Source organism: Diorhabda sublineata, chromosome 7 (genome assembly GCF_026230105.1).
Source record: "Diorhabda sublineata isolate icDioSubl1.1 chromosome 7, icDioSubl1.1, whole genome shotgun sequence".
NCBI lineage: Eukaryota > Metazoa > Arthropoda > Insecta > Coleoptera > Chrysomelidae > Diorhabda > Diorhabda sublineata.
The window spans coordinates 17,687,050-17,713,583 of NC_079480.1; the positions used below are offsets into that span (position 1 = coordinate 17,687,050).

The 26,534-nt window shown below is 32.6% G+C and overlaps 1 protein-coding gene across 1 annotated transcript in view; it reads right to left on the reverse strand.

The window, feature by feature from the left end:
- LOC130446337 (protein vestigial) overlaps positions 1–26,534 on the reverse strand; it is a 79,532-nt gene that overhangs the window by 26,825 nt on the left and 26,173 nt on the right. The window contains exon 2 of the mRNA XM_056782531.1: positions 4,667–4,967. Within this exon, the coding sequence (XP_056638509.1) occupies positions 4,667–4,967 (301 nt within the window). The remainder of the gene's footprint in view (positions 1–4,666; positions 4,968–26,534) is intronic.

Here is a 26,534-nt window from a genome sequence, read left to right on the forward strand (position 1 = left end):
CGAATCCTCATCTGCCTATCCATTCTCCAAAATGAACATTAAGGTATTTCCGACCAGTGAGACAAAGATCTATCTGCATGAAATGATGGATGTTCGCGAGTATTGGATCGTTGTCTATTTGCCCACTTAAGTTTTCGAGCATTTCCAGATAACTTTGTTCTGTCACGAGATCCTCAGAAAAGTACGGACCCACGAGACCTCTCGCATGGATATCTACCGATTTTTCAAGAGCATTGGCCGTTAAGATAGAATTGGTTGGTGATGATCGACACCACTTAGTTAGTGCTACGATATAATCTAAAACATTGTCCACTTTCTTTGAGTGTATTCTTATAATTTGAAAAAATTGAGTTAAATAATTCTCTTGTATGATATATATAGTTTATAATTAGAAATTAGATGACAAATGGTTAAAAGTATAATTAATTTATAATTGTTTATCTTAAGCAGGCAATTCCTGATTACATCTTTGTATTTCGGACAGATTCGTCAGATAAACGCATTCCACATCCTTAATTAGTTAAAGAGAAGTATGCAGAACAAAAAACTTGCCCAAAATATTCAATTCAACCTTGATCAGCACTGTCGCATTCAAGAACAGTGCGCGCCGCTACTTTTTGTTGAAAATATTTAACTTTTAATATTCTACTCCACCATTCAAGTGTTTCTCGGTAACCTGTTTTGTTATTAACATTAATTGTAACTTGAAATAATGGAAGAGAATTAGCAACAGAATTGTTTGAATGATTCTATCTAAATATTAACATTAAACATTAAGAAAGTTCACCAGTAAGACAAGATTTCAAGTTCAATAACTACTTGTAGTAAACTTAGTATTTGTTTTGTGGATGAATTTATTGCATCCGAAAAGAAACAATTGTAATATTATTATGAGTATAGGTTGATGAAATGATGGGCCAAGATAGGCCAGATAACTATGATTATTCTCTATTCAAGCTCAAAATGGGGTCAAACCTCCGAATTCTTTAATGCAGCTCCGATTTTACTGAAAATTTAGAATTAAGCTCATCTTACTCTTCATATCAAGATCTACATGGTTACAGGGTGTGAAAATTGTTTTTAAGGGGTGAAAACCATCCCTTTTCGGAAAATACCAATATTATAGTTTTTCCTACTTTTTTTCAATTCAAATATTTTTCGTTTATGCAGCATAAATACTTTAACATATTGTATAATAGAAAATTTATATATATTGATGTACTCTTAGGACAAGCGCAATAAAAACCTAATTATTAAGAAAATAAAATTGAATTATTGTTTATTAAGAACAAATTGTATCTTATTCTAAAATCTAAATAAAGAAACAATATTGAACTTAAATCTAGATAATTTGTTTATAGAACCTATGTGATTTTTGCCATTGTTTGTCTTTTAATAATTTACTTATGTTTGGCGACAAATCCAACGCGACGTTGACAGTAACAACAAGTCACAAATATGTTGCTCAGTTAAGGATGTGCGGTATTTATTTTTTAGATAATTAAGATCTGAAAAAACTTTTTGCATACATACGTCGATCCAAAACTACTTAAAAACTGTAACGCCACGTCAGTTATTGCTGGAAATTCTCCTTTTGGTACCAATTTCCAGAAATCTGCAAAATCTTCTGAAGAATTTTGTGCTTTCGAAGACAATTTGCTAGCAAAAAGGTTTTTCAACAACATATCATGATATTGCAGTTCAACAAGTTCTAATTGAATATTGGCAGGATAAGTACAATATATATATATATATATATATATATATATATATATATATATATATATATATATATATATTGTATATATATAAACAAAATGTACAAATTTTTATACATATATATATATATATATATATATATATGTATAAAAATTTGTACATTTTGTTTTTTACTCTCGAAATTTTGCTTTGAATCCGCTTATCAAAATAAACATAGTTGGAAAGTTGGAAGTCAACTCTCAATATTGAGATAATTCGTAATGTCAACAAGAAATGCAAGATCACTCAACCAGAATGTATTCTTCAGTAAATCAACTTCGAATGGTAAAGCCCCTTCTGCTCTAAAAATTGTGACACCTGTTCTCGCAAGTTGAAGAAATGTTTCAACATGCTGCCCCTTCAAAGCCATTGCACAGCACAATACAGTTGTAACTCTCCATATTCTCTGATTTCTTCTTCAAATAATAGCCTGAATTGACGTTTGTTAAGAGCTTTTGCACGTATGTAATTTATGCAGCGTACTACTGGATCCATAATGTACGCCGCGGGATTTCTGAATTTAGTGCGTATTTTTAAACCACACTTGCGCGGGCCACTTAAAATTTCTTCTGGGCTGAGCAGCCTGGGTACAGAAGTACTTGTCCTGACCTAGAGATGGCGGTAGTTTCTTATAAAATACACAATCTATTGATCATGTATTTCAAGTTTGAAGACGCCACGTTGTTTAGTATTTGCTTGGCAGCGATCAATAGTGAACGTTTTCCGTGAATTTGTAAACATAGCCCTACTAATATAAGAAATGAACTAGATTCTACTCTGGATGAAACTGCTTCTTCGTTATGAACCATAAAATATTGGGTAGTAGAAGAACAGCATTGCGGTGGTCAATCAAACGAGGTGACTGCTCTAAAAATGTTGGAGAAAATCCAGAGGTACTGTATGATCGTCGACTGGAAATGCGTATGTTTAACAGAATTTTTGCACCGTTTCATAAACAAGGATGAATTGTGGTTCATTACACACAATACAAAAGAGCAATCAAAACAATGGAGTGAGAAGAGAAAATTGTCTCCAAAAAAAGCAAAAAGAAGAACGTGTTGTTTCATCTAGACCTAACCAGCTCACACATCCGTTATTGCAATGAGAAAAATTAACGAATTAAAGTTTGAATTGCTAACTCGTACACTAAAAAAATGACTTCGTGGTCAAAGATATTCTAATAATGAAGAGGTGAGGTCGGTAAATAAAGACTATTTTGAGCGGCTTGACAATTCTTATTATAACATCGCTGTGAAAAGTGTATGTATCTAAAATGAGATTACGTTCAAAAATAAATATATTTTTTTCAGAAAATGTTGTATTTTCTTCTTTGAACTAGGTATTTCTCGTACCTTATGTTTTTCAATATAATAAGCAGAATCGTTGAATTATTTTATACGGTTTATAAGCGAAAATTTCTCAAAATACTAGAACGAATTTATTCATCTAGAAAGAGCCTCTTCAAGTTTAAACTTTTCTTTTCAATTATTAATTTTTATCAATTACTAAATTTTTTTGGTTATTTGAGTGCTTATGCTATATTTAAGTCATCCTGTATGCCGCGGAGTCGAAGAAATTTGAAATTTGACGCACCTCATAACTTAGTCGACTTTATTATCTTGATTCGTTTTAATCAAGATTCGTTCAACTCATGATCTTCAAGTTGCAACGATGTTGCTATCAAAACTGATGTATATCTAACGATATATTTTTAACTCAATGACTACTTTTTATTGCTGATACTCTTTTTTTTTGTTTTCTTGTAATTTATTCTTGTTTTTGCTTATTTATAATCTGATGGAAAGAGTGTATTGACTTCAGAATAAATATTACCGCTTTGAAATTAATTTAAATGTTATAAGTTGTTCAATTTTATCTAAACTTATTATTAAATAAAGTTGGTTATTGATAAACGTATCCTCTTCAATAACATTTCCATATAAATATATATATAAACAGTGTTTTTTGCATTACCGCTTCCATTAACTTAAATCGGGTGCCTTTCAAAGCAGATCTTTTTCTAACCTTTCAAGGAAATCTGAATAGACCCGTTGACGCAAGAGCTTTTGGTCAGGAGTCAGATTTTTTAGCACAAACTTCGCACAGACTTTTGTTATGTGTAATTCCTCGTGTAAAATTTCTCTAATCGTTTCTTTATTAGCGTTTACAGCCTCGACAATCATCAGGATGCTCATTCGACGATCTGCACACACAATATAAAGAAGAGGCTGCTAGGGCTGTAGGTCGTGATATTAGTAGGAGGTTGTCTTGGTTTAGAGATGAGAGCAATTTGAGAAACTTTCCACTGGTAGGGAAGTATCCTGAACGTAGGGTTGCATTCAAGATAATAGTTAGCAAGACTGTACCTTTTATATGAAGATCTTTGACTAGATTTTCTGTCATGAGGTTATAAGTTGGGGCTGTATTAGAGTGAAGCCTGCTTCTAATCATCGTATTTACTTCTTTCAACGTGAAGAGTTTAGATAGTGGTGACATCTGGTATGAGAACTTTGTTCCTTGCTTTATTTTCACTTCTTTTGTTTGACTGATTGTGATGAAAATTGTCTCGCCCTGGATACTTCTTAATATAAAAAAAATATGAACCGTCCCAACACTAAGTTCCCTTTCTGGAAATTGAATTGACTAATTAGATTAGAGTAAAATATCTTCAATGCATTTGTAAGTTTCTCGATATCACTGTCCCAAATCGTTGTAATAGAAGAAGAAGAAGAAGAACAATCTGATAGCGAACAAGATACTCACATTTCACATCTCTAGTTTGGTTTTTATGAAGTTATTTAAAAATCATTTAAAAATCATTAGAAAATATTTGTTCTCAATCAGAGTGAGAAAAATACCTATGTGGATATGATTGATATTGATACTGGATAGGTATATTGAAAATTACCTTCGGTACTACTCCTCCCATGTAAACTACAGTCTTCTTCTTTCCCAGGCCTAAGTGGACTAGTAGGTGAACCGCCCCCCGCCGAACTAACAGATCCTCCCGAACTATGCGCAGATCCCTGTAGGTAAAGGGGATGCGCTCCTCCTGTCCCCGATACTCCACTATGTCCTGCAGTACTATCGAGACTACCGGGAACGGTGAGACCGCCACCACCGAGTGAAGAAGCACTACCGTTACTCGAACTCGCCACCGCCGCAGCTTGGGATAAGGAGTGGGCGTCTTGGAGGCGTTGAACGTTGAACTGAAACAAATAATATTGATAAAATTACGGTTTTGAGAATACACAGGGAAACTTCTACTGGCTCCAAATTAACCCACCCCACCAAGAAATCCGTCTACGATTTGCCACAGAACAAGTTAATTAGACTGACGAACAATGGGGCTTCGTTCTCGTTTCAGACGAAATTAGAGTGTGCCTGCATGGTAAGGTTTCTGGATGGTTTGGGTGGGTATTTAAATGGAAGCAAAAACAGAGTTGGTTCTTATGGAAACTGGCAATGGAGCAGATAGATTAGCAACGAAATGAGAGAAACGAGAAATTTTGGGGGATTACATCGTTCCCTACTCCAGTTTCATCGTCGATAACTTCATCCTTATGCAAGACAATGCCAGTCCACTTACTGCCTCAGTATTTACAAAATGTTGAAATTGACGCTATGGATTGACCAGCGCGTAGCCTGGACTTTAATCTTATCGAGCATTCATGACATGAACTTAAGAGAAAAGTGCGGGCTAGAAACTCTGCACCAGCGATGAAATCGGACCTCATAATAATTTTGAATTTATTGAATTTGGATATTAACTATAGGTACTCAATATATTGACAATATATTGTTTCAACTTTGTCTTCTTCAGTGTCTATCATTTGAATTCTTGTATCAATAATAATCAATTGTACCAAGACTTAGGCCAAAAATTCAACTTTTAATGCATTTTAAATATATTGTAATTTTTGTGAAAACTTTAATAAAATTTTATTTTAGAATTTTAGAAAATTATCAACAACTTATCAACATTTCAACCATTAATCTATGGAAGCTATTCTACATTTGAGACTTCATTTGGCTGTAGGCTCCTTAGAATGATTTTTATTTAGCAAAATAAAAACAATTTTAGTAATGAAAAAAATGCGAAATTGCACATTTCCATTCAGACTTAAGCCCACGGGTATTTGACTGCAAGGAAACGACCTAACCATGCGGCCGTCAACTTATTTTTGTTATAAAAAAACAAGTGTCAAATCTTATTCTTACTAGACTAGAAGTAGTCGAAACATAAAATTTTTATCTGCCTTTCAAAAATTGAAAAAAATTAGTTTTATAACAGAAGAGGCCTAAAATCAAGACGATTCAGGAACATAATTATTCCTTCCTTGGTCTTTCTCTTTTTCGATTTTCTAGTGGTATCCACCTCAGTACTTTCTATGGTAATCTTGGTTCTATCATTCTGTGAACATGCCCTATCATACCACACCTATTTGTTCCTTGGGGGTCATCCCATGTGACGGACTAATTTTTAGTGATTTTGTAGGATTTTTTTAACGACTAGTAAATAGATAGAGCTTTAAGTTTATTATCATTTATTAACATATATTTCGACAGTATAAATATAAATTTTAAGCTAGAACTATTGTGTAGAACTTGGGTTACAGCGTTCTGAACAACCCTGTCTCGAAAATGAGCTCGCACTTCCTCCACGATTCTGGTTGATTGGCTGATCTGAAACAAAAAACGGCGTTCTAATCTGTGAGCCTAAATGCACGGAATGGACTATTATCAAATGAATATACAAAAAATTGGACTTTTGGTAAACATTCGAAATGAAAGTTGCGAATTTTGCTTATTTTTTGTTATTTACTATAAAAAAATCAAAATTTTGGAAATTTTCGATTGATAATAGTTCATTCCATGCATTTACATGTGTTGAGTATGCCCTATAAATTTCAAGTCATTCGGTCAAGCTCGTTTTGAGATACGATGGAGGAAAGTTTAAAAACTACAGTTTTGAGAATAACGCGTTTAAAGTTTCAAGTCCATTTAAAACTATGAAAATCTCAACTTACCCCCAATCTACGATGCCTGGTCCATAGAGTATTCCTTCCTCTTCCTCTTGAAATTTCTGTTTAAGCCTGTAGAAACTTGTCTAAACTTGTATATATGTATAAAAGGGGGGCCAGATATAAAGTCGACGGTACACAATAGGCCCCGTCCCCAACTGCCCACTCAATGCTCCGAACAGCTCTTTCTACCACCTGCTGTATCTTTAAAACGACTTCGAATTTTCAAAAATCACTTTACTACCGTATACTAAACATGTTAGGAGAGCAATTTATGAGAAAATATCGATTTTTTGAGCCCATCACATGGGATGACCCCCTTAATTCTCTTATTAGTCACTTTTTCCAATCTTGATGTCCTAGATTTCCTTCTCATTGCGTCCGTTTCTTTAGCTTCTATTTTCCTTTCCATTTGTTCTTGTTGTTGCCACGTCTCTGATTTATACGAGTATATTAACGTGGTTGTGTTCTTGGTTTCAAATGCTCTCATTTTTCTGTTTGCCTATCTCTGTATTCCATAGAATTTTGCCTTGCTTATTTCCGAGTTTATTTCAGTGTCGTCCGTCCTTTCTTTATTAAAATTCACGACTAAATATTTATAGCTATTTCATTTCATTTCATCATGTTCCAGACAGATCATTGATACTTTGTATCAAATCAAATCAATTCCATCAATAAAATCAATATTATCGTTTTTTTAGTGATTATCATGAATATTGTTTGTTTCTTGGATCGCTATCTATTTTTGCAGTTTGAAAATTTATTATCATTATACTTCAACACTATTATCTAAATTTATTTTCTTTGTTTCAGTTCACATAAAATGTGGCACCAACTGTCGAAGAACTAATTTGCACAGAGACTAATTTGTTGGCCAAGACAAAAATAAAAACATTGCTAAATTGTTTATGTTTTTGATTAGTTACTATTATTAAGTATTATGTATTATGTACTATTAAGTAGTACATTCCTATATGAAATGCGACCGTTCGTTTGCTAAAAAACAGACATTAAGCATTTTTATTCCAGAACATTGGAAGGACCAAAAACTTTCAGGTATATAACACGACTTTCTCGACTTTGATTACCATCATAAGATCATGTGTGAACACTTTTTATTCTTTATGTTCCTTATAACGAGAAATCCAAATTTTCCTGTTTTATATTCTGAGGCGTGCTCTTCACTTAAAGCAGGTAGACCAAATTTATCTCTGGATAATTTAAACAAACGTCTTTATGCAGCCCCCTTGAAAATAGCATATGCAAAGTGGTAGAATCTTATTCAGCTCTTGCCTTTTATTCCACGGATGAAAGAAAATGTTAAAGAAGAAGGAGTAGATGAAGTATTTAAACCAACTATGAGGTTTAAATACGCTGTATCACTTTTTGTTGTGTATTTAAAGAAAGTTTATTTGATAATACAAAATTGTTCTTGTGAGACAAATGTCAAACCGAAGGGGTCCAAATGACATTTTTATGAAAAAAATGTAGCATTTAGCAGAAATTATCTAAAAGTATGAAGAACTTATATAATAAAATACCATATGAAATGTTTGCACAAATTTCACAATAATCAACTAACTTTGACTTCTAATATCTCCAAATGCAAATAATGGCACTTCGACCCTTTGGGCTCTCACCCTTTCAGTTATAAATATAATTATTTCGTGTTTTGTGTAGTTAAAGCAGTTTTAATTTTATTATACATACGATGGAATATATTAGTCCCGAGCGGTCAATGCTTCCGTGTGAAATTATAGTGTCAAGGCATTCTTATGTATTTTGAGCCGCTGAATCCAAATATGCCTAGCGTTTTTGCGAAAAACTGGTACGTTTTTTTAAAATCGCAATTGATTAAACAATTTATGAACAAATGGCAGATAGTAAACTAACGCGCTAGAACAGAGCCGCCTGCGCTCGGCGCGCGGTGATCGAGGTTTGTCGCCACGAGCTGCAACGTTGATAAAAAGCTTAACTGTCAATTGTCATTAGTGCCAAACGCCGGACCTGCACTAATATCAAATTACACCAATTTGTAAAGAAAGGTTCAAAGAACGAGAACGATTTATTAATTTTAATTTTCATTTAGTATTGAAAGAATACGCTTTATTTTTCATAACATTGACGGTATTCGGAATTATAATTACGGTGTCACAATCGCATTAAATGACTATATTAAACAAATATTAAAATAGTTTTTCAAGTAACCAAACAATTAATTTGTTATTCCTCATACTGATCAGCACTCAGAAGGTATTATATAAACCTTTTAATGGTATTCGCAACAAGTTTCAATCACATCGTTTTTATCGGTTGTTTTTGCGTTCTGTTTTGATATCCTATTGTATTGGCATTGAATTAAACCAAAGACAAAGCCGTCTTGGTTGTTTTACCAAGAATTAAATCTAGTGACAATTGTTGCTTTTCTTTCGCTGTTTTCCGTAAGCCTCTTCGTTTGACAATCTGCCGTCCAGTAACGTCGCTGCCAATTTTATTAAAGGAAATTAGAATTGGAAAATCCAAATGTTACATTACACTAATGTTATTAAAATTTAACTTAGGTTCACAGAGAGAGAAAGAGTTTTAATAATTTTTGAATCAGACTTTTTGGTTTTCTAATTAGCTATCGATTTTCATAAAATTTTTTGTGTCTATTCCAGACGATTTGAGAATGGTTTAGATTCACAATCCGGTCCAATGGATTTATTTATTTAATTAATAATAAATTGTTGTTGATCTTGGAATGCTTCACATTAGATCCGACAGACTGCGCTAAGATCGCATTACCGAATATTCAAGAATATTTTATCATAATTCCAGTTTGTACCGACAGTTGGCACAGCGATCCAGGATTCCAGTTCAGGAAATTATCTTGTTACTTCGTGTTATTATTTTGTTGAAATAAATTAATTCAATTATTACAGAAAGATGTAATTAGTGTAAAGAGTTTTGAAGTCTGGAAATTTAGTGTGCAAGTTAGTATTTTACATAATTTACACGCGCATTTATCAACAAATATCCTAACCTACAAATCTATTTTTAGATAAAATTATACTTGTACCACGGATCCCAGTTATTCATTCAGATTCACCTATACATTTGAAATTTTTACAATATTAATAAGTCACAAGGTAAAACAATGAAGATTTGTGGCTTAAAATGTACAAGTTTTTGTACAATTTGATAAATATTCATGTTATAAAATAGTTTGAGTTTCAGCTTTATTTGAAACAAGTTTAATTTTTTATTCACACAGCCTCTACATTTAACTCATAGTATACACATATTCACTCGCTGTCGCTTGGTCGAATTGTGAAAACCATATACGTAAAGTCATTAGATATTGTAATAACTTTTTAATAAAAATCAAATCAAAACCGTCCAGTTGAACTTTATACATAAATATTTGAAATTATTAAATTTAAGATGTGTGTACAGGACAACGTCGGGTCTGCTGGTGTATAGCTCTTCCTGCAACTTAATATTAAATTATAAAACGTAAATAGACGAGTAAAATAAAAGGGCGTTCAGTTTAAACAGGGTACCAGACTTGAACCGAGCCCTTTTTGTAACCCATTGGTCTATTAGAACTTCGCTAGTCTTTTATCTGACGCAAATAATCTTGTCGCCATCGAACTATTCTTGACGATTCGGTTATTGCCATCCGTTTATTCAGTTTTTGTGCTTAAAACCATATGCTGACAAAACATTGCTGAATATTTTCCTTTTTTAAACATTCGAATATATCTAAAATAACTTGCTGTATTTGTATATCTAAATCTTTTTTATTAAGTTCATTCCTGTCTTTATTCACACTACACTGTGCAATTTCATTGTCTTAATCTGCCCATGGTCTGAACAACGCCATATTTCTATTTATTTTAAGAAATTCATAAATTAAATGAATCTCACCCATCCACGCCACAGCTTATCGCAGATTGTGTGGCTGGAATACTTCGAAGAAATTGTGTCTATATTGACTAGTTTATATAGTCTATATTGATAAGTTTACCGACTTTTTTTTGGTATGAGTGCCATATGTATTTATGAAGTATTGATTGTTTCTCGCATAACCCTCTTTGTGTGTTTTCCTATTCGTATAGATATTTCCGCTCCTATTATCTATTTCTAGCTTTTTACATAACCTATATCCATGTTGTTGTTTTTTCAATATATTAGAATATTTGCAGATATACTGAATCATGATTCGGACGAATACATGTCAAAATTGTCACCGAAGACGCACTCAGATAATGAAACAAGAGATGGTTTTATTTTGAGAAAACCAGAATCACGAAATATTATGAATCCAAAAAGGATTATAAAGGGGAAATTAAACAGATATATTTTTTAAAGGGTGAGAGCGGGGTGGAAGTCGATACGCAGCAATCGTTTCGTGGTGACCTCCGAGTAATATTCCGGTTATTACAAGCGAATATGAGCTTTTTTGAAGTTTAGATATTTTTTTTGTTAAGTTATCAAATATTGACAAATTTACGGAACCAGAAGACGAACTGTTTTGCATTACATATTCAATGTATCAGTTTTGACCAAAAAATTTATTGCACTATTACAAGTCAAAACTTGATTTTCCCAATTATAATTAAGTTGCAGTTTACTATACATTGAAAAGTTATTTTTTGCTCTAGTTTCCTAGGAGTATCTCTGCTTTTCTTTACCCTTGTAGTTTCTTCCAGTAACTCACTGATTTTTTCCTGTGAACATCTTTTTCTAGTGTTTCCTCTACTGTCCTGAAGCTGATTGCAAGGTGCAGGTACTACTTTAACCCCATGCCTGGGGTTAAGAATCATGCCCTAACCAAGTTTGAACTTGATAATATACACGTTTGAAATGTTGATGAGCAGCTGCACTTGTTAGTGGAATATTTGAAAGCTGCACAGATTTATTAAGTTTTGTAGACTTGACGTAATGCATATAACGAAGATGATCGAGACTTTTCACAGATTTCGGAGCAAAAGGTTTGATTTCCACTCTCTAATAATCTCTGGGCTGAACAATTTTCTTCCTCAAATACTGCAGCTAGTTCATTCTTCTTCCCTTTTTAAAAAGCGCAGTTGTGTCACAGCCACTTAATGCGTGCAGAAATAAAATATGTATTTTGGAATGAGGATAATTATCATAATTTTTAGTCGAGTATATCTCCGTTTTTACATTTCCTTTCCCAACTTTTTTAAAGAAAATTTCTTGTTCGTAAGACAGTAGACACCCAATTAAAAAGAAAAGTAAATCAATATCTTGCCCTATTATAACTGCACCGGTTGACATGAAGTGATCCTGTGACCGCGCGCTCTCTATCTCGAAAACGGTTCACCGTATAAAAATTTTTTTAAACAAAATTTGTAGAGAATTTTGTATTCTACAATATTGATAGAGAATACAAATAGCAAAAAACCCATAGGAAATGAGATATTTACAAAAAAGCACAAAAGCCCGATTTTTGTGATATTTGACCTTGAAATTTAATAGTTGCGTAAAACCTACCATATGTAGGTTTTGAGACAACTTTAAGGGTGTCAATATACAAGTATTTACAGACTTACAGCTGGGTATCTCGAATTCCGAGATTCTTACCTAATTTAAGCTTAAATGACTGGACTATAAGAACGTGGTCAAAGTTGTAGTGTTACAAATGTAGGGGAGATTGTTCTACCTTGGACAAAGTGTACCTTGAAATGATCTAAATTTAAAACCAATGTCTCCATCTATCAATCCATAAATGATCTTAATTAGCTAGTCTATCCAACACTTATCCACAATAATTGTAGAGTTTTTGTTACCCACTCTTAATGCATAAATTTTTTAAAATTCAATTTGCGTTTTGATACATGAATGGACACAAATTAAAATGACCAATTCAAATTATTGCAATAATTATTTAAATTTTGCTCTCTTTGCAAATTTAAAAAAAAATTCTGGTGACCAATAAAATTCTTGTGTACCTTTTTGGTAGCTTCATATAGATATTTAGGTCTCTTCATATCATAGTTACATGAACAAATGCATTTCCAATCTGTAACTACATCATTCAAATTAATTGTTTCCTCATGAGGCTGCGAAGTTAGACCTGATGTCTGCAGACACAAACCTTTAATGGTTTTTGAAATTGTTCCTTCTAGGCAACAAAATACTATATTTCCCTCTGATGATCTGCTTCTGACTCCAATATATTCCATGATTTTAAAAAGGGTTATTTCAATTTTGGTCATTTTAGACGGTTTCTTAAACACAACTTTTTGTTCTAAATACACAAACACGTTTAGGAAATAACAGAAATTACAAAAATAAAGAGAATCCTTCAAAATCACTAAAAATATAAAAATAAACTAAACAGCATCAATCACCCTTATAGATTGTATTGTTCTTTACTGATATAGAAGCCAAATTCAGCGCCATTTAGTGACTCGTGATTTTAGGCAATATAAGTAACTTGTTTTTCTGATTATCCAATTTCCTGTTTTCATTCGATTTAAAAATGGAAACCTTAATTGAATAGTTATATTTTTCAATTGCAGTTCCGCCCCTGCTTATAATTTTATTTCTTATAGTTAATTAACATATTTTTTTCCAACTTTTTTCTCTCTCTTACTAGTCTATTCTTGAAATCGTAGCCCGGTTGCTGCCAGTCTCTAGAAAAGGACTCAGAACGATGTATTAGGATTGTATGGGTGTGACTTGGATGCCCTCACTTCTGTGTTGGGTATTGATTTTATGACAACTGCATCTCGCATACCTTTTGCGCATACCTTTAAATTTTATGTGACTCCATAGTCGATAGAGTATAATAAAAACAAATATTTTCCACTAGACGTTTCACAAATATTTTGTAACTTTGGCACGCAATGTTACAGATGATTATAAAAATGAAAACTGAAAAACTATATTTTCCTTTACTGGCTTCTAAATTTAACGACTAAAAATCTTTGGAGCCTGCTTGATTAGGAGTCGATCTCAATCTCTTTGACAAAATTCATATTCCTAATTACATTTCGTTATGTAATGTCTCGAAACAATGATGATGAAATGATGTAATTTCTTCCAAAAATAATTTGAAATAATCATATTCTAGTGAAATACTGAAAACGAATATTTAGACCACAAAGTTTAAGTTTTATTCGTTTTAGCTAGCTAGCTCTTGAAACTAAACTACCAATATATTTTCTGACGTCTTTGATAACTGAATAAAATCTAATTTAATTTTTATTGATTTCTGTTCATAACTGGTGTAAATAGAGAGTTCATTGGTGACCCAACAGTGCTGAAGCAATTTTAAAACAAAACTGTTCGAAATATCTGTTCAAATAGATAGTTCGTGTTTTTGTCCGGTCCGCTCGGTGGAAACCCGGCATAAGACCTCGACTGTCATGAGTCACTTTTCTACCTATTCTACACATAACTATTATTTTTGTGCTCCCTATATTGTTTACAACATATTTTGACGCTATTTGGAAAGACGTAAGTTATAATTACCAAGAAGACTGCTTTTCACAGCTTACTAACAATAATATATTTTTCTTCTAAAAATGCTTGAAGTTCACGATACTCGTTTATAAAAAGTATATAATATTAATGGCGGGTTTACACCCTACGACAAATTGAACGACAAATCGTCGTTGACAAGTTGTAACGATTTGTCGAATATCGCATGTCCGTTTACACGTACCGACTTTTCGTTCAAGTCAGTAATTACTTTCTCCTGTGTGAGGTGAATTGTGAAGTGCTTTCCAGCAATGGAGGAATTACTGTTATGGTATATGTACATAACTTGCCTTGCAACAAGTGTGAAGAGGAAATGTTAACATTCCCTGTAATAAACTTACAAAAAAGACCCTAGACCCTGGTTCAAATGGGTTTACTAACCTCATTTATGTTTCCTTCTTCGGTTTCATCGAATGTGTTTTTGAAAATCCTTGCTGGTTCGACGTCATTCAAGAAATGGAGATGTTCGAAATACCACAGATTTGGTTTATAAACTTCATCACTACCTGCTCCGGATTTCAGGGAGTTGTTTATTTTGTTTTGTTCCCTTTTATATACTGTTCTAAATGAGTTGATTTTTTTGACAACTGTAGATCTGTCTGCTTTTGGGTCGATCTCTTGATATTTTTTCACTAACTCGGCGTAGGCTAAGTCCTTCTTGTTTCTGTCAGAATAATCCTTGCTTTTGGTTTGCCACAAGCATGTAGAGTTTCGGTACAATTCAATGAACTCTAACAGGAACTCCCGAGAGGCTTGACGTAGGTCCGACATTTCACCGAAGCAAACTTATAATAAAAACTGATTAACAACAAAAACTTTCACTCAAAACCAGAAAATACAAAATTTACTACACTGTCTAGATGGCTTCACAATGGCAGAACTGAGGTACTTCGCTCCAAAAATAGAACTGAGGTGACCGATTTGACGGAGTCACCGTTTACACGTTCCGACTTGTCGATGAAGCCTTCCGACTTGTCGTTGCAAACCCGAGAAGTTTGTGGAAATTTGCATCAACCTTCCAACCTGGCTCCAACTCAGACAAGTCGTAACGACTTGCGGTTTACACACACCGACTTGCATGCAACGACTTATCGTTCAGATAAGTTGTTACGATTTATCGTAACGTGTAAACCCGCCTTAACACAAGTTTGATGTTTGAAGACTCGAATACAGCATTTCTTTAAGTATTGAAACGTTGCTTCATACATTTTCCAGCAGTCAATCCCAATATCTCCCAATTTTTGATAATAAAATGATCTTACAGAACCGGTCAAAGCTGTCAATAATTGCATCCAAAAATAAATTAATAAAAATTCAAGAATAAATTCTGCGGAAAGTAGAGAAAAAGAAAATTTCTTCATGGAATGTGAATATAGTAATTCCCCCTTCAAGCGTTGCTACTTAAGTTTTGAAATAAACAAATAAAAACAAATATTTATAATTGGGTTTGGCTTTATTGTTTCTCAAAATATGCTTAATACTGTTTTGCATGCGTTGAACTATTTGTCGAAGTATTTTTTTCATACTATTGACTGTTCAAAAATGTTTTCATTTGAATTGATATGTTAGAGCTCGCATTGTCGTTCTAGAGAATGATTCATCTTAGGCGATTGGTTTTCTTGATTGTTTCGAACACTTCAGAATGGAGAGTTCTACATTGTTCTAATGAAACAGTGGCGATATGTCTAGTCTAGTTCATAGCGACGCTCTTTGTTGTTGTCTTCAGTTGGGGTTTTAAACCAGAACGAGAGTTGTTATACCACTCTGATGAGACGTAATAACGTCGAAACTAGTCTGTGGTTACGAACCTCTCCTTGCAATTGCGAGTCATTGAGGATGTTAGTATCGACAAAAAGGTCTATTGACATCACGCTCTTCAGAGGAGATGTAATTCAATAATCGTCGAGGCATTAGCCAGGAAAGTAGTTGTTTTCTTCTTTGGAGAACGACAGAATACATTTTCGAAATATTGATTAATTATTTTCTTCCACTCTTTACCTCTTAAACCTATTTTTATGTTTTTCGTGATAATTTATCTTTATTTTATCTTTCTTTATTTCAGGTCACTTTTTATAAATTATGACTTTTAGAGTAATGAGTGAAAATTTGACATTTAGACCTACTTCGATCTTTAGCAACATATGACACTGACAATGAAAATTCACGTAATTATAACTGATTTCTATTCTGACTTTATTTCAATAGTGCTATTCAGGATGTTTGACAACTGAGAAATGCTACAAAAAACGTCTATTTTTAGAAATATATATTGCCCAAAATTATCAACGCATTACTAAGAAAACTTTAAATAACCTTAGTGTAATCAATGCATATCTTCTAGATTTCGAAAAAACAAATTAACAACCAACTAACCTTACCTAACTACACTTATAATTCCATCCATAACGACTTAACCTATCAAAATTAAATGTCATTTATTAGACAACCAATCAATATTCAGCATCATCGAAGCAACCCATCTTACTCTAACCCATCACAACAACTATGATCAATAACCTTGATATTTCTATCTAAGTGTCAATTTTATTTTTGAAATTGATGAATTCAGTGTTTTTTATACTTGTATACATATTTTTTTATTGTACTTCACCATAATTCCAGACCCAGGTGCTGAATTCATAAGTAATCGAAAGCTCGGAAATATATTAGAGTCAGTACACTTTGTTCAATACGGAGAGCGTGGTGGCGCGCTCTTCGATTCCTTACCCACTGACGGTGCGCGTGCTGCTTTCCCTTCACCAATGACGGAGAGCGTGCCGACGCGCTCGTTTCCCTTCGCTTCACAACTCGACACTAAACTATCCGTTATAACCAAAGGACTCAGTTTTGTACTCCCGTGATTCTCGAAGAAACAGTGTACAATACGCCGTTTATCGTTTTAAAATCGGACAAGTGAAAGTGTGCTTATTTTTAAATTGAATTTCAGTTAAGTGAAATACATTTTTCGTAGATTTTACTTTTGTTATAGATATTAATTTTCAAATTCCACCTGTATATGAGTAAAACCATGTTGAAAAACAAATATGACAACTAAATAACTAAATCGTTAACATAAATTGACATTTTTTCTAATTAAATATATTCAATTTCAACATTTCGTTCAGTCCATTTTATAAAATTATTTTTGATAAAAAAACTTCGCAAGTTGTATATAAAGATTATAGTAAATTGGACCAAACATTTATTTTTGAGAACATTTTTGAAATTATCATCATTTTTAATTCTTTGTTTTGTTTTTTTAGTTATTTTTCAAATTTTGGGATATATTTCTCCATAAAACATTCTGTTTCTATTTTTTCTGATTTCACTTTATCCCATCCCAACTTTTAAAAACAATATCGTTTCTATATTTTTGATATTGTATTTTCGTTCATTTTTTAATCGATTTTTAGAAGTTAGAATACGATATAATCATGCACATCTCTCAAAAAACCCCTGGCCGGACTGTTCAAATAAACCCTCCTTGTGCTTAGTTGACTGTTTCGTAAACTATCATAAATATATTATGGAGTTGTAATTATAGTACATAAGTGTGTTGTTTGTAAATATAAATATAATTTCAATTGAATTTATATAAATTTTCTTATATTAATTTTAGTCAATAAGTCTACTGTTAATTGTGAATATAATTTTGATCTAATTTATATGAATTTTCTTATGATAATTTTAGTAAATAAGTAAGTTTTTGAAAAATTGTACATATAATAAACATTTTATAAAAAAAAATGTAAAAGGTTGTTTATTTATTATATTCCTACAACAATTTTATTTGATTGACAATAAAAAAAAATGTATATGATTCTAAGTAATCGTTAACGTAATTAATATACACAATTACATTTTTTTAAAATGTCGTTTTGATTTTTTTTATTGTTAGTTTAATTTCTCGGTCTTGGAACCAACAACGAATTAGTTACAAGGTAAGTCACGAAGTTAGGTTGTCCGGGTGAACTGATACTTTACTACTGACGGAGCACGAGCACCTGCTTAGTTATCGGATTCTTCAATCATTTTTTTTAAAACCAAAGGTTTATCTCAAATATCCCCGTACTCATTTATAATCTGTCAAAATGGCTGCCGTATTGAATGGGTTAAGTTTGCCACAATCCCACAAAGAAAACGTTTATATATATATATATATATATATATATATATATATATATATATATATATATATATATGGTACTTTTAGTTGGAATTCTTGGAAAGCGGAGCAGCTTGCACTGGAACATTAGAATGAAACAAGCGCACACCTCGGCTGATTTTCCTTAGTGGGAAACTAATTTTGAGGCATTTTTCGAAACAATTTGACTACTGTTATAAAGTAGCAAGTTGGAACTTTGTATAAAACTTGTTTAGACGCGTGCCTGAGTATTTTTGCACTCTACGAGTCCAAGAACTTATGGACCGCACTACGTAAATAGATAAAAGTGAAAGTAAATTATCTACTATACACTATACACCTTCAATTATTATCAAGTTATTACGATAGTCTCATTATTATTAAATATTATTGATAAACTATTTCTTTCATCACATAAAATAACATCTAGGAAGGAATGTAGATATTTACAAAACCTTGTCAATCGTACAATAATTATAATGTCATTTTCTATCTCATAATTGCTCTGCAATATTTCATGTTATTGACTCACTAATTTTATACATGGAATAAATTTCAACACACATTAAAGGATAAATAAAACATCAATCTCCACAACCAAATGTCGTTTTTCCTATAGATGGAATATTGTATGCTCTCGTAATATTATATTCATACTAGTTGATTTTTGTTATATGCTTCGACGGTTTCTAATGACAGATTCTTAATCTTACGAAAAAAACTTGTTATTAAATATTATCTTGTCAATACAGAAGAATTTGTACTTAAAATATCAATAAGAAGTATTCAAAGTTCAACTTCAAGGTCATTTTTTGTATTAATGGAAACGTAAATCGGCATAATTGTAGATACTGATCACGTAACAATCCTCGTTGGTTGCGTGAATCCCGAAAAACTGAATAATAGGCGGAAAATAATTGGTCCTTTTTCTTTGAGGGTAACTTAAATGGTCCGGCGTATTTAGTTTTATTGGAAAGTTGTATTATACCTGAGTTTGTTCGGATATTTTCAAATCCAAGTAAGTATTTTCAATTAGATTTAAAGAAAACTTCATTACTCGAAATTTTCATACAATAACAATATCCCAAACGACAATATTTGACTACAAGATGGTGCCCCACCTCACTATGCGTGTGTGGTGAGGCAATATCTAAGTAATGTGATTCCCAGAAGATGGATTGGGTGGCGTGGTTTTAGTCGAATGGCTCCCGCGATCACCCGACATGAATCCTTTGGTCTATTTTCTATGGGGTCACTTAAAAAACATTGTTCATAAAATAAAACCAGCCAATATTCGGGAATTAAAAGATAGGATTACCACAGAGATAAGAAGAATCAGGGATGTTGCAAAATGTATTGCAAAGTTTTAAAAATCGCATGGATTTGTTGTATTGAAGTAAATGGACAAACATTTTGAGCATCTGTTGAAATCGTTTTCTAAAATTCGTAATTTTTCTAATTCACATATGTGGATCTACTTCTAACATGACACAAATATCCAAAGATTTGTCTTCACTTGTTGTTGTTTTCTACGCCATGATTTGGATAAATATTTTACTGCACCAGCTTCGTTGACCTTTTTACTAATTTACTGACACTAAACCTTGTTACTAGATTTGTATTAGCACATAAATTATTAAAGAATATTCAAATTAAACGAGTTCATTCAATCGTAACCATCTAAATGTTCAATATTCATTGTAACTTTGGTGGAAATACAGTAACTGTAGCTATAACTCCGTAATTATGGCATTTAGATATAGAGAATATCACGTAAAAAATAATCAATATTTCTAGCAACACAAAATATACAAGGTGACCCATAAAAATTATAAAAATCGTACAAGCCGTTTCCGGGATAATTGAGGGGTTCCGTACATAAAACTCACTCTGTATAAAACCGATTCCAATTTACTCATACCAAATTTGTTATTTCAGCAAATCAAAATATTTTTCGTTCCAATTCTTATGTCACCCTTTTTTTTTTTTTAAATACTCAGTATATCACCAGCATATTATTTATGTGTTAATCACCTCATTTTCACGCTATTAACAGAGCAGCTTAGTTGTTCAAATATTTCTTCTGTTTTGAAGATACGATATGACCTTGCTATACTTTTAGTTTAGCGTTTAGTTGATTTATATGGATGTACGTATTATCCTTTATCGACTGTACCATTAAATGTAAAGTATTTCAATTCCTTCTTGTTTACCTAAGAAATTTAAAGACGGTTCTGATTTCGTGTACCGTAGCTCTCTACTCTTGTTTTATTTCTAGGAATTGATTGATCACTCGACTCACGAATGGATATAAATTTGATATGAAATAAATTCACACAGTTACAATTTCAAAGAAGAAGTACATGTGTATTAGTTTCACAATGCAGTAGTGGCTGCGATGGATTTCAGAAGAAATATATTTCAAGTTTAAGTTCACAATAGGGAAAAATGTTACCTTCATGTCATCGTCATTCAATAAAAAAACAAAATGTATCAATCTTGACACGTTTATTTATAATACAGTATGTTCAAAAATTAACGTAAATAGCTAGTTTTTATTTCGATGTCGGTAGGTTTCCAAAAAAATGTTTAATAAAAGTTTTGTCGCATAATGCACGTGATCTGTATAAGACGATTTTGAGTAAATATAGATCATAGCTCCAAAATACCCTATTAATATATTTTTGAATCGTACACACAAAAAAAGTATATACACTCATGGTCAAAAATAACGCACCACCCTGATTTCTGAAAATATTCTTTTGTTTAATGAATTCAGATATCTAAAGTGGATGTTTATGAGACTATACAAATTTTTTTATATAGAGTAGTTAAATTTGAAAAAAAGAAATGGAAATAGTATATTTATGAGTTGGAAATATCAGATAAGTGCTTATATAGAGTGTCCCACGACGAGTTAAAACTATCTGTATATAGCACAATACACTCGTGGTTAAAAATAACGAACCACCCCGATTTTTGAAAATATTTTTTTGTTTAATAAATTTAAATTAATATTGCTATTGTTGCTCTTCAATCATTCTGACGCAATAATGAGAAATTTGTAGTAATTTTTGATCATCTTTAATGAGTAAAAAAATCAAAATAAAAACATTGCAATAAAACCAAATTTTCTTAAAAATGAAACTTGCATTCTAAACAATAATGTTCCTTTTTTTAAAACACTAGTAGTGTGTATTTCCGCCTATGGATGTAATTGTTGCTAGCATTCTCCTGGCATGCTTTCAATTAGGTGCTGTATCACTTCTTAAAATGTCCCAGACATGCTCGATAGGATTCATATCTGGACTTTCTGGTGGCCAATCCAGGGTATGAATTCGTTTAGGTGATTCAGAACATGTGCTGCAACGTATGGTCTAGAATTATCATGCATTAAACGAAAATCATCACCAATAAATGGCCCAAACGGAACGACGTGATTTTCTAGAATGTCAGTTATGTATCCTACTGCGTTTTTCACCGAAGTCTTTCCAACTCGTCTTCTTTGCTTCAACTACCATATATTTTACTTTTTTTCTCTGTTCTTTTTATTTTTCATAGTTTCTATTGCTGCGCTTACCTGATATCACTTACGTGTGTCTTTCTTCTTTCTAATTACCTCCTTTGTTTGGCTCGTCTACCATTATGTCAAGTACAGTCTGTATATATTTTTGTGTTATTTTGAAGTAGCGATACACTTGTATACTTATAAGCAACTCGGGTGTATACTCTAATAATACTACCATTTATGAATTTTTCCCTATAAGATCTGGAAACCAAATTGTGTTCAATCAATGGGATTATTTATCTCAATTCGATTGGTGTCTGTGATTTCAAGTAACATGAAATAGAATATCAAGTACTGTGAATCTCACTCTTTTACACGGAAATCGTTTTCGCTCAACTAACACGATATTTCGTTAAATCCTTCCTATTTAATCCCTACACCGACCTTTAACTTGTCGTATCATTCAACGGAGTCCAGAGACAACATGCTTCAAGTAGGTATACGATGGGATTCGACGTTACTTAATCTGGCAACAACGCAGTGTCAATCCTCTAGTGCCTCAAATAACGGAGATTCCGAAAGGAACCTTCTACTCTAAGTTTTTTTATTGTAATTTCATAATCATAATTGTTTAATTTCATCGTTGCTGTTAAATCTTTTACCAAAAGATTCGGTATTCGTTGGACGAGATCAGATCAATACTATAGTGGTGAGTGCTCAATATCTATTAAGCCACATTCATGTACAGTAACCTCGGAAAGCGAAGCAGTGTGGATTGGAGCATTTTCATGAAGAAGGTACCGCTTCAGCGTCTTTCTTCGATAATTTTTTGACGGAACTTTCCAAGTAAAATATACCGCTCTAGCGATTGCAATTAAATCTCTCAAATCAATGGCAGATCCAAAATTTTGTATCTATCACTTTTTTGATACTTATCTTGACTTTTGCTACTTTGGTTCTTTTTTCCGATGCCCCACCATGGAATATCTTCTGGATCATAACAAAACAACATAGTTCCATCACCCGTTGCTATTGATATAATCACAGGTCTCGCTCACATTCTAACAGACGCACTTGACAATTCGAGACACCTAATTGTAATCTTAGAGCATTTGTTTTAGAAATGCTGGTCTGTGCTATGATTTCTTTTGTTTTTATGCTACGATCACATCCACTAAAATTAATGTTTTCTGGAGTAATCAACGTCACAGAGTTGAGTTATCTTCTAAGGATTTTCATCCCCAGTGAAATAACTTGAAAATGATGGACAAATGTCACCATAAACAGCCTTCATTCTTTTTTTGATTCGTGTTGGTGTTGATCTTTGAAACAACTTGACTGAGTGGTTGTTCGAGCTCTGCTATAATAAAATCAATCAAAGCAACAAGTTGAAACTTTGAGATTTTTACACTGACGTATGTCTAAAGACTTTTGAAAACGCACTGCGTATGTTCACCAACAAAAATGTCCGCGGCTTTGGTGAGAATCCACAAGTGAAAAGGGTATTACATTCCAATCAATCAAATTTATGTTTGGGTAGCAATTTTAGGTAACAAATTAATAGGTTATCACATTCTACCTGGAAATTTGATTGAAGATGTGTACCTGGATCTTTCAAACAAGCACTAATTCCAGTTATTAGAAAATTTAATGCTAAATGAGCAAAGGTGGAGCTCCACCGTACTTTCATATGAGGTGTTAATTAACCATTAACCGAATTAATGCATTAATAGATGAGCAGAAGCTCCGATTCATCAGCCTCTTCGATTTTATGATTTTAATCCTTTGGACTACACAGTATTTTAAGTAAAAAATCTATACTACAGAGATAGAAGGTAGATTCAAGTCATGATTTTAAATTCTTGATCTTTCGTTTAATTAATAACTTTATCATTTTATAATTGTTTAATCAAAATATTCCGAATAGTTAGTATCGAGTTTTACAAGGAGTATCTTTTAGTGTTTTATTTTTATATAGTGTTATTTGAAGATAAAATCTTATGTCTATAGAACCCCAAACGAAATTAGTCACATGTTATTAAGAACATTCATTATAATCATATTTAAGAATAATAATTTTTTAATACCTATTGCATAAAATAATCAGCAAGAATTAAGTATAAAAACTATATATTTTGACAGTAAGTTTTTCGTTAAAGTTGTGGCCGCACTATCATCATTCCAACGCATAGTCGGCTTTTATCAAAGCATAGTTCGGCGCGGGACAAACCTCCCTTCCCGGTCTTCTAATTTCAACATGTGACTCGTTTTTGTTCCCAGTCTATCCATCAAGGGACCCCAGCTTGAAAAACAATCGACCGATAGCGATTAACTAAGCATAAACCATTGGCCGTTTCGCCGATGGTTGTACAGCCTGATGGTCCGAGGCCGCGATACATATTGTCGTCATCAAATGGAATGCCCTGCGAAACGACCTTAATCAAGCCGAACATATTCTGTGCTACTGGTCATGTTCCCACATTTCGTCTTAGATTTTCATTCGAAAAAAGTGTTGGAGTAAAAACAGGTGAGGAACTTAATCAGTAAACGTCAGGTATGTAGAGGAATCTCTTGTTCTTATATAGGACCATTGAAAATATATATGGTGGATGTAAAATTATTTTTTACGTAAACAATGAATCAGTACGACAGTTATTAACTGCTAAAAAATATATCTACTTAATCCGTCTAGTCATGTGTACTTAAAGTGATTAAGGTTACTTCTAAATTAAATTCCTTTATTGATACTTTCAATTTCCATAAAAATATGTAAAGATCAATGGGTTATTCCATAAGTTTTTACTTCTTGTAACATACAAGGTCACATTGTGGGCTCCGGCTAAGCTCATCATGCAAATGTGTGTTGTCAGGGTTCGTTGCAAGATTTTGTAGTGTTTATGATGTTCAAAAATTTTAATATGTTTTCAAATTCTCAAATGGGGCACCACTCAATTTATTAACCTAAACGTAGAAAGATAAAGAAATAGGATTAGATATCTTAAGGAATAAAGCTAATCGTTGAGACCAAACGCAATGATTGGTAATTAAAAAAAAATGAAGATTACAAGCAATCTTGACCAAGAAATTAACAATTATTATTATTTTGATTTCATTAGATTAGATTTGATTATTAAAAAAAGGAAATTTTGAGAAACCTAGTAAGTTCTCGTTTATGATTAAAATAGTAAGGTAATAATAATATGTATGCGTTGATACAGATCTCGACATTAAAAGAAATATTTCAATTTATTAATAAGAACACACTAGTTGTATTAGAAATTTGAAAATATAAAAAAACCAAGGTTAAAATACCAACTCATGAGTTTTGTTGGTTTACAGTAATGTACAAATTTTAAGTGTGGACCATAAAAATTAGTCTAATACATATATTATATCGAGATTATGGTGAAAAAAAAATAAAATTTTGTAATTGATTATTATGAAGTATAAATAAAAACAATGGAGTAAATTTTACGACAAAAAAAATAATGGTTGATTTGACTTTTAACAAAACATAAGGGTTCCTTACTTTTCAGGAAAATACAAATAGGACCATATCCATGGAATGTGGTTAAGAAGTAGAGGTTCATTCGGTAAGTTGTCCCGGACTAGGTAGTTCCACGAGTTGAGGTTAGACGTTAATTCTAAATTAAAGTTTTAAATCCCAATAAAGGTTAGTAATCCTCAATAAAGTAGTAATCCAAAGCTAGGTCCCTTCTTTTCGAATGAGTGGAATTCATATCTACTTCTTATTAGAAGTTAATTAACAATTTTATATTACAAAAAATTTGAAATCGGTGGAAGGCTCTTTTAGGCCGGCAAAATCCCGCTTTTAAAAAAAATTAATCTTCACGCCAGCATGGTTACTGACCAAAAAAAAAAGAAATTAACCAAAAAAGAAATTAACCAGATCCTATGCCTCCCCCGAATTTTCAACATCCAGCTCCAGAAACCCTGCGAAAAAGAAGACCAAAAAATCTGAACTGACTGAAAACGATTGTCACTCCATAAGCCCTGAATCCCGTTCTGTTATACATAACCAATTCGACGATTCTCCTTAATCATTTTCCTTTACAGGCACCCAATTTATTGCGTTTCTTGAAAACCGTATTACACGTCTAATCAATAGAATTAACTTTAAACTTCATCCCGAGCAAAAAACTCCTCCCTCAGTGGTATTCCCCTGATGATGGGAATACCACTGACTCATCAACATTATCTCAGTAAACACTCTCTCCCTTCTTCCTAAACAAGTACATTCTGCCTAATACAGTGTAACTGCGATGGATATCATCCTCGACTAGAAAGAATTCAGAAAATCATTTCCTCCCACAAACTTTTGTCTCCAAAAAATCAACTTCAAAATTGATCATAAACGTAATTTGAGAAACTTTGAAGGATATCATTACATCCGTACCAACTGTATAAGAGCCAGTGGCGGTACTTCAATATTTGTATCCAGCGACATATACTCATCTCACCTCCCATTAACAACAAACCTTGAAGTAGTAGCTGTCACTACCTGGTGCCCCAATAAACTTACCATTTGCAGTATATACATTCCACCGGACAACCCACTTGATGAAAAAGAGTTAACAGACCT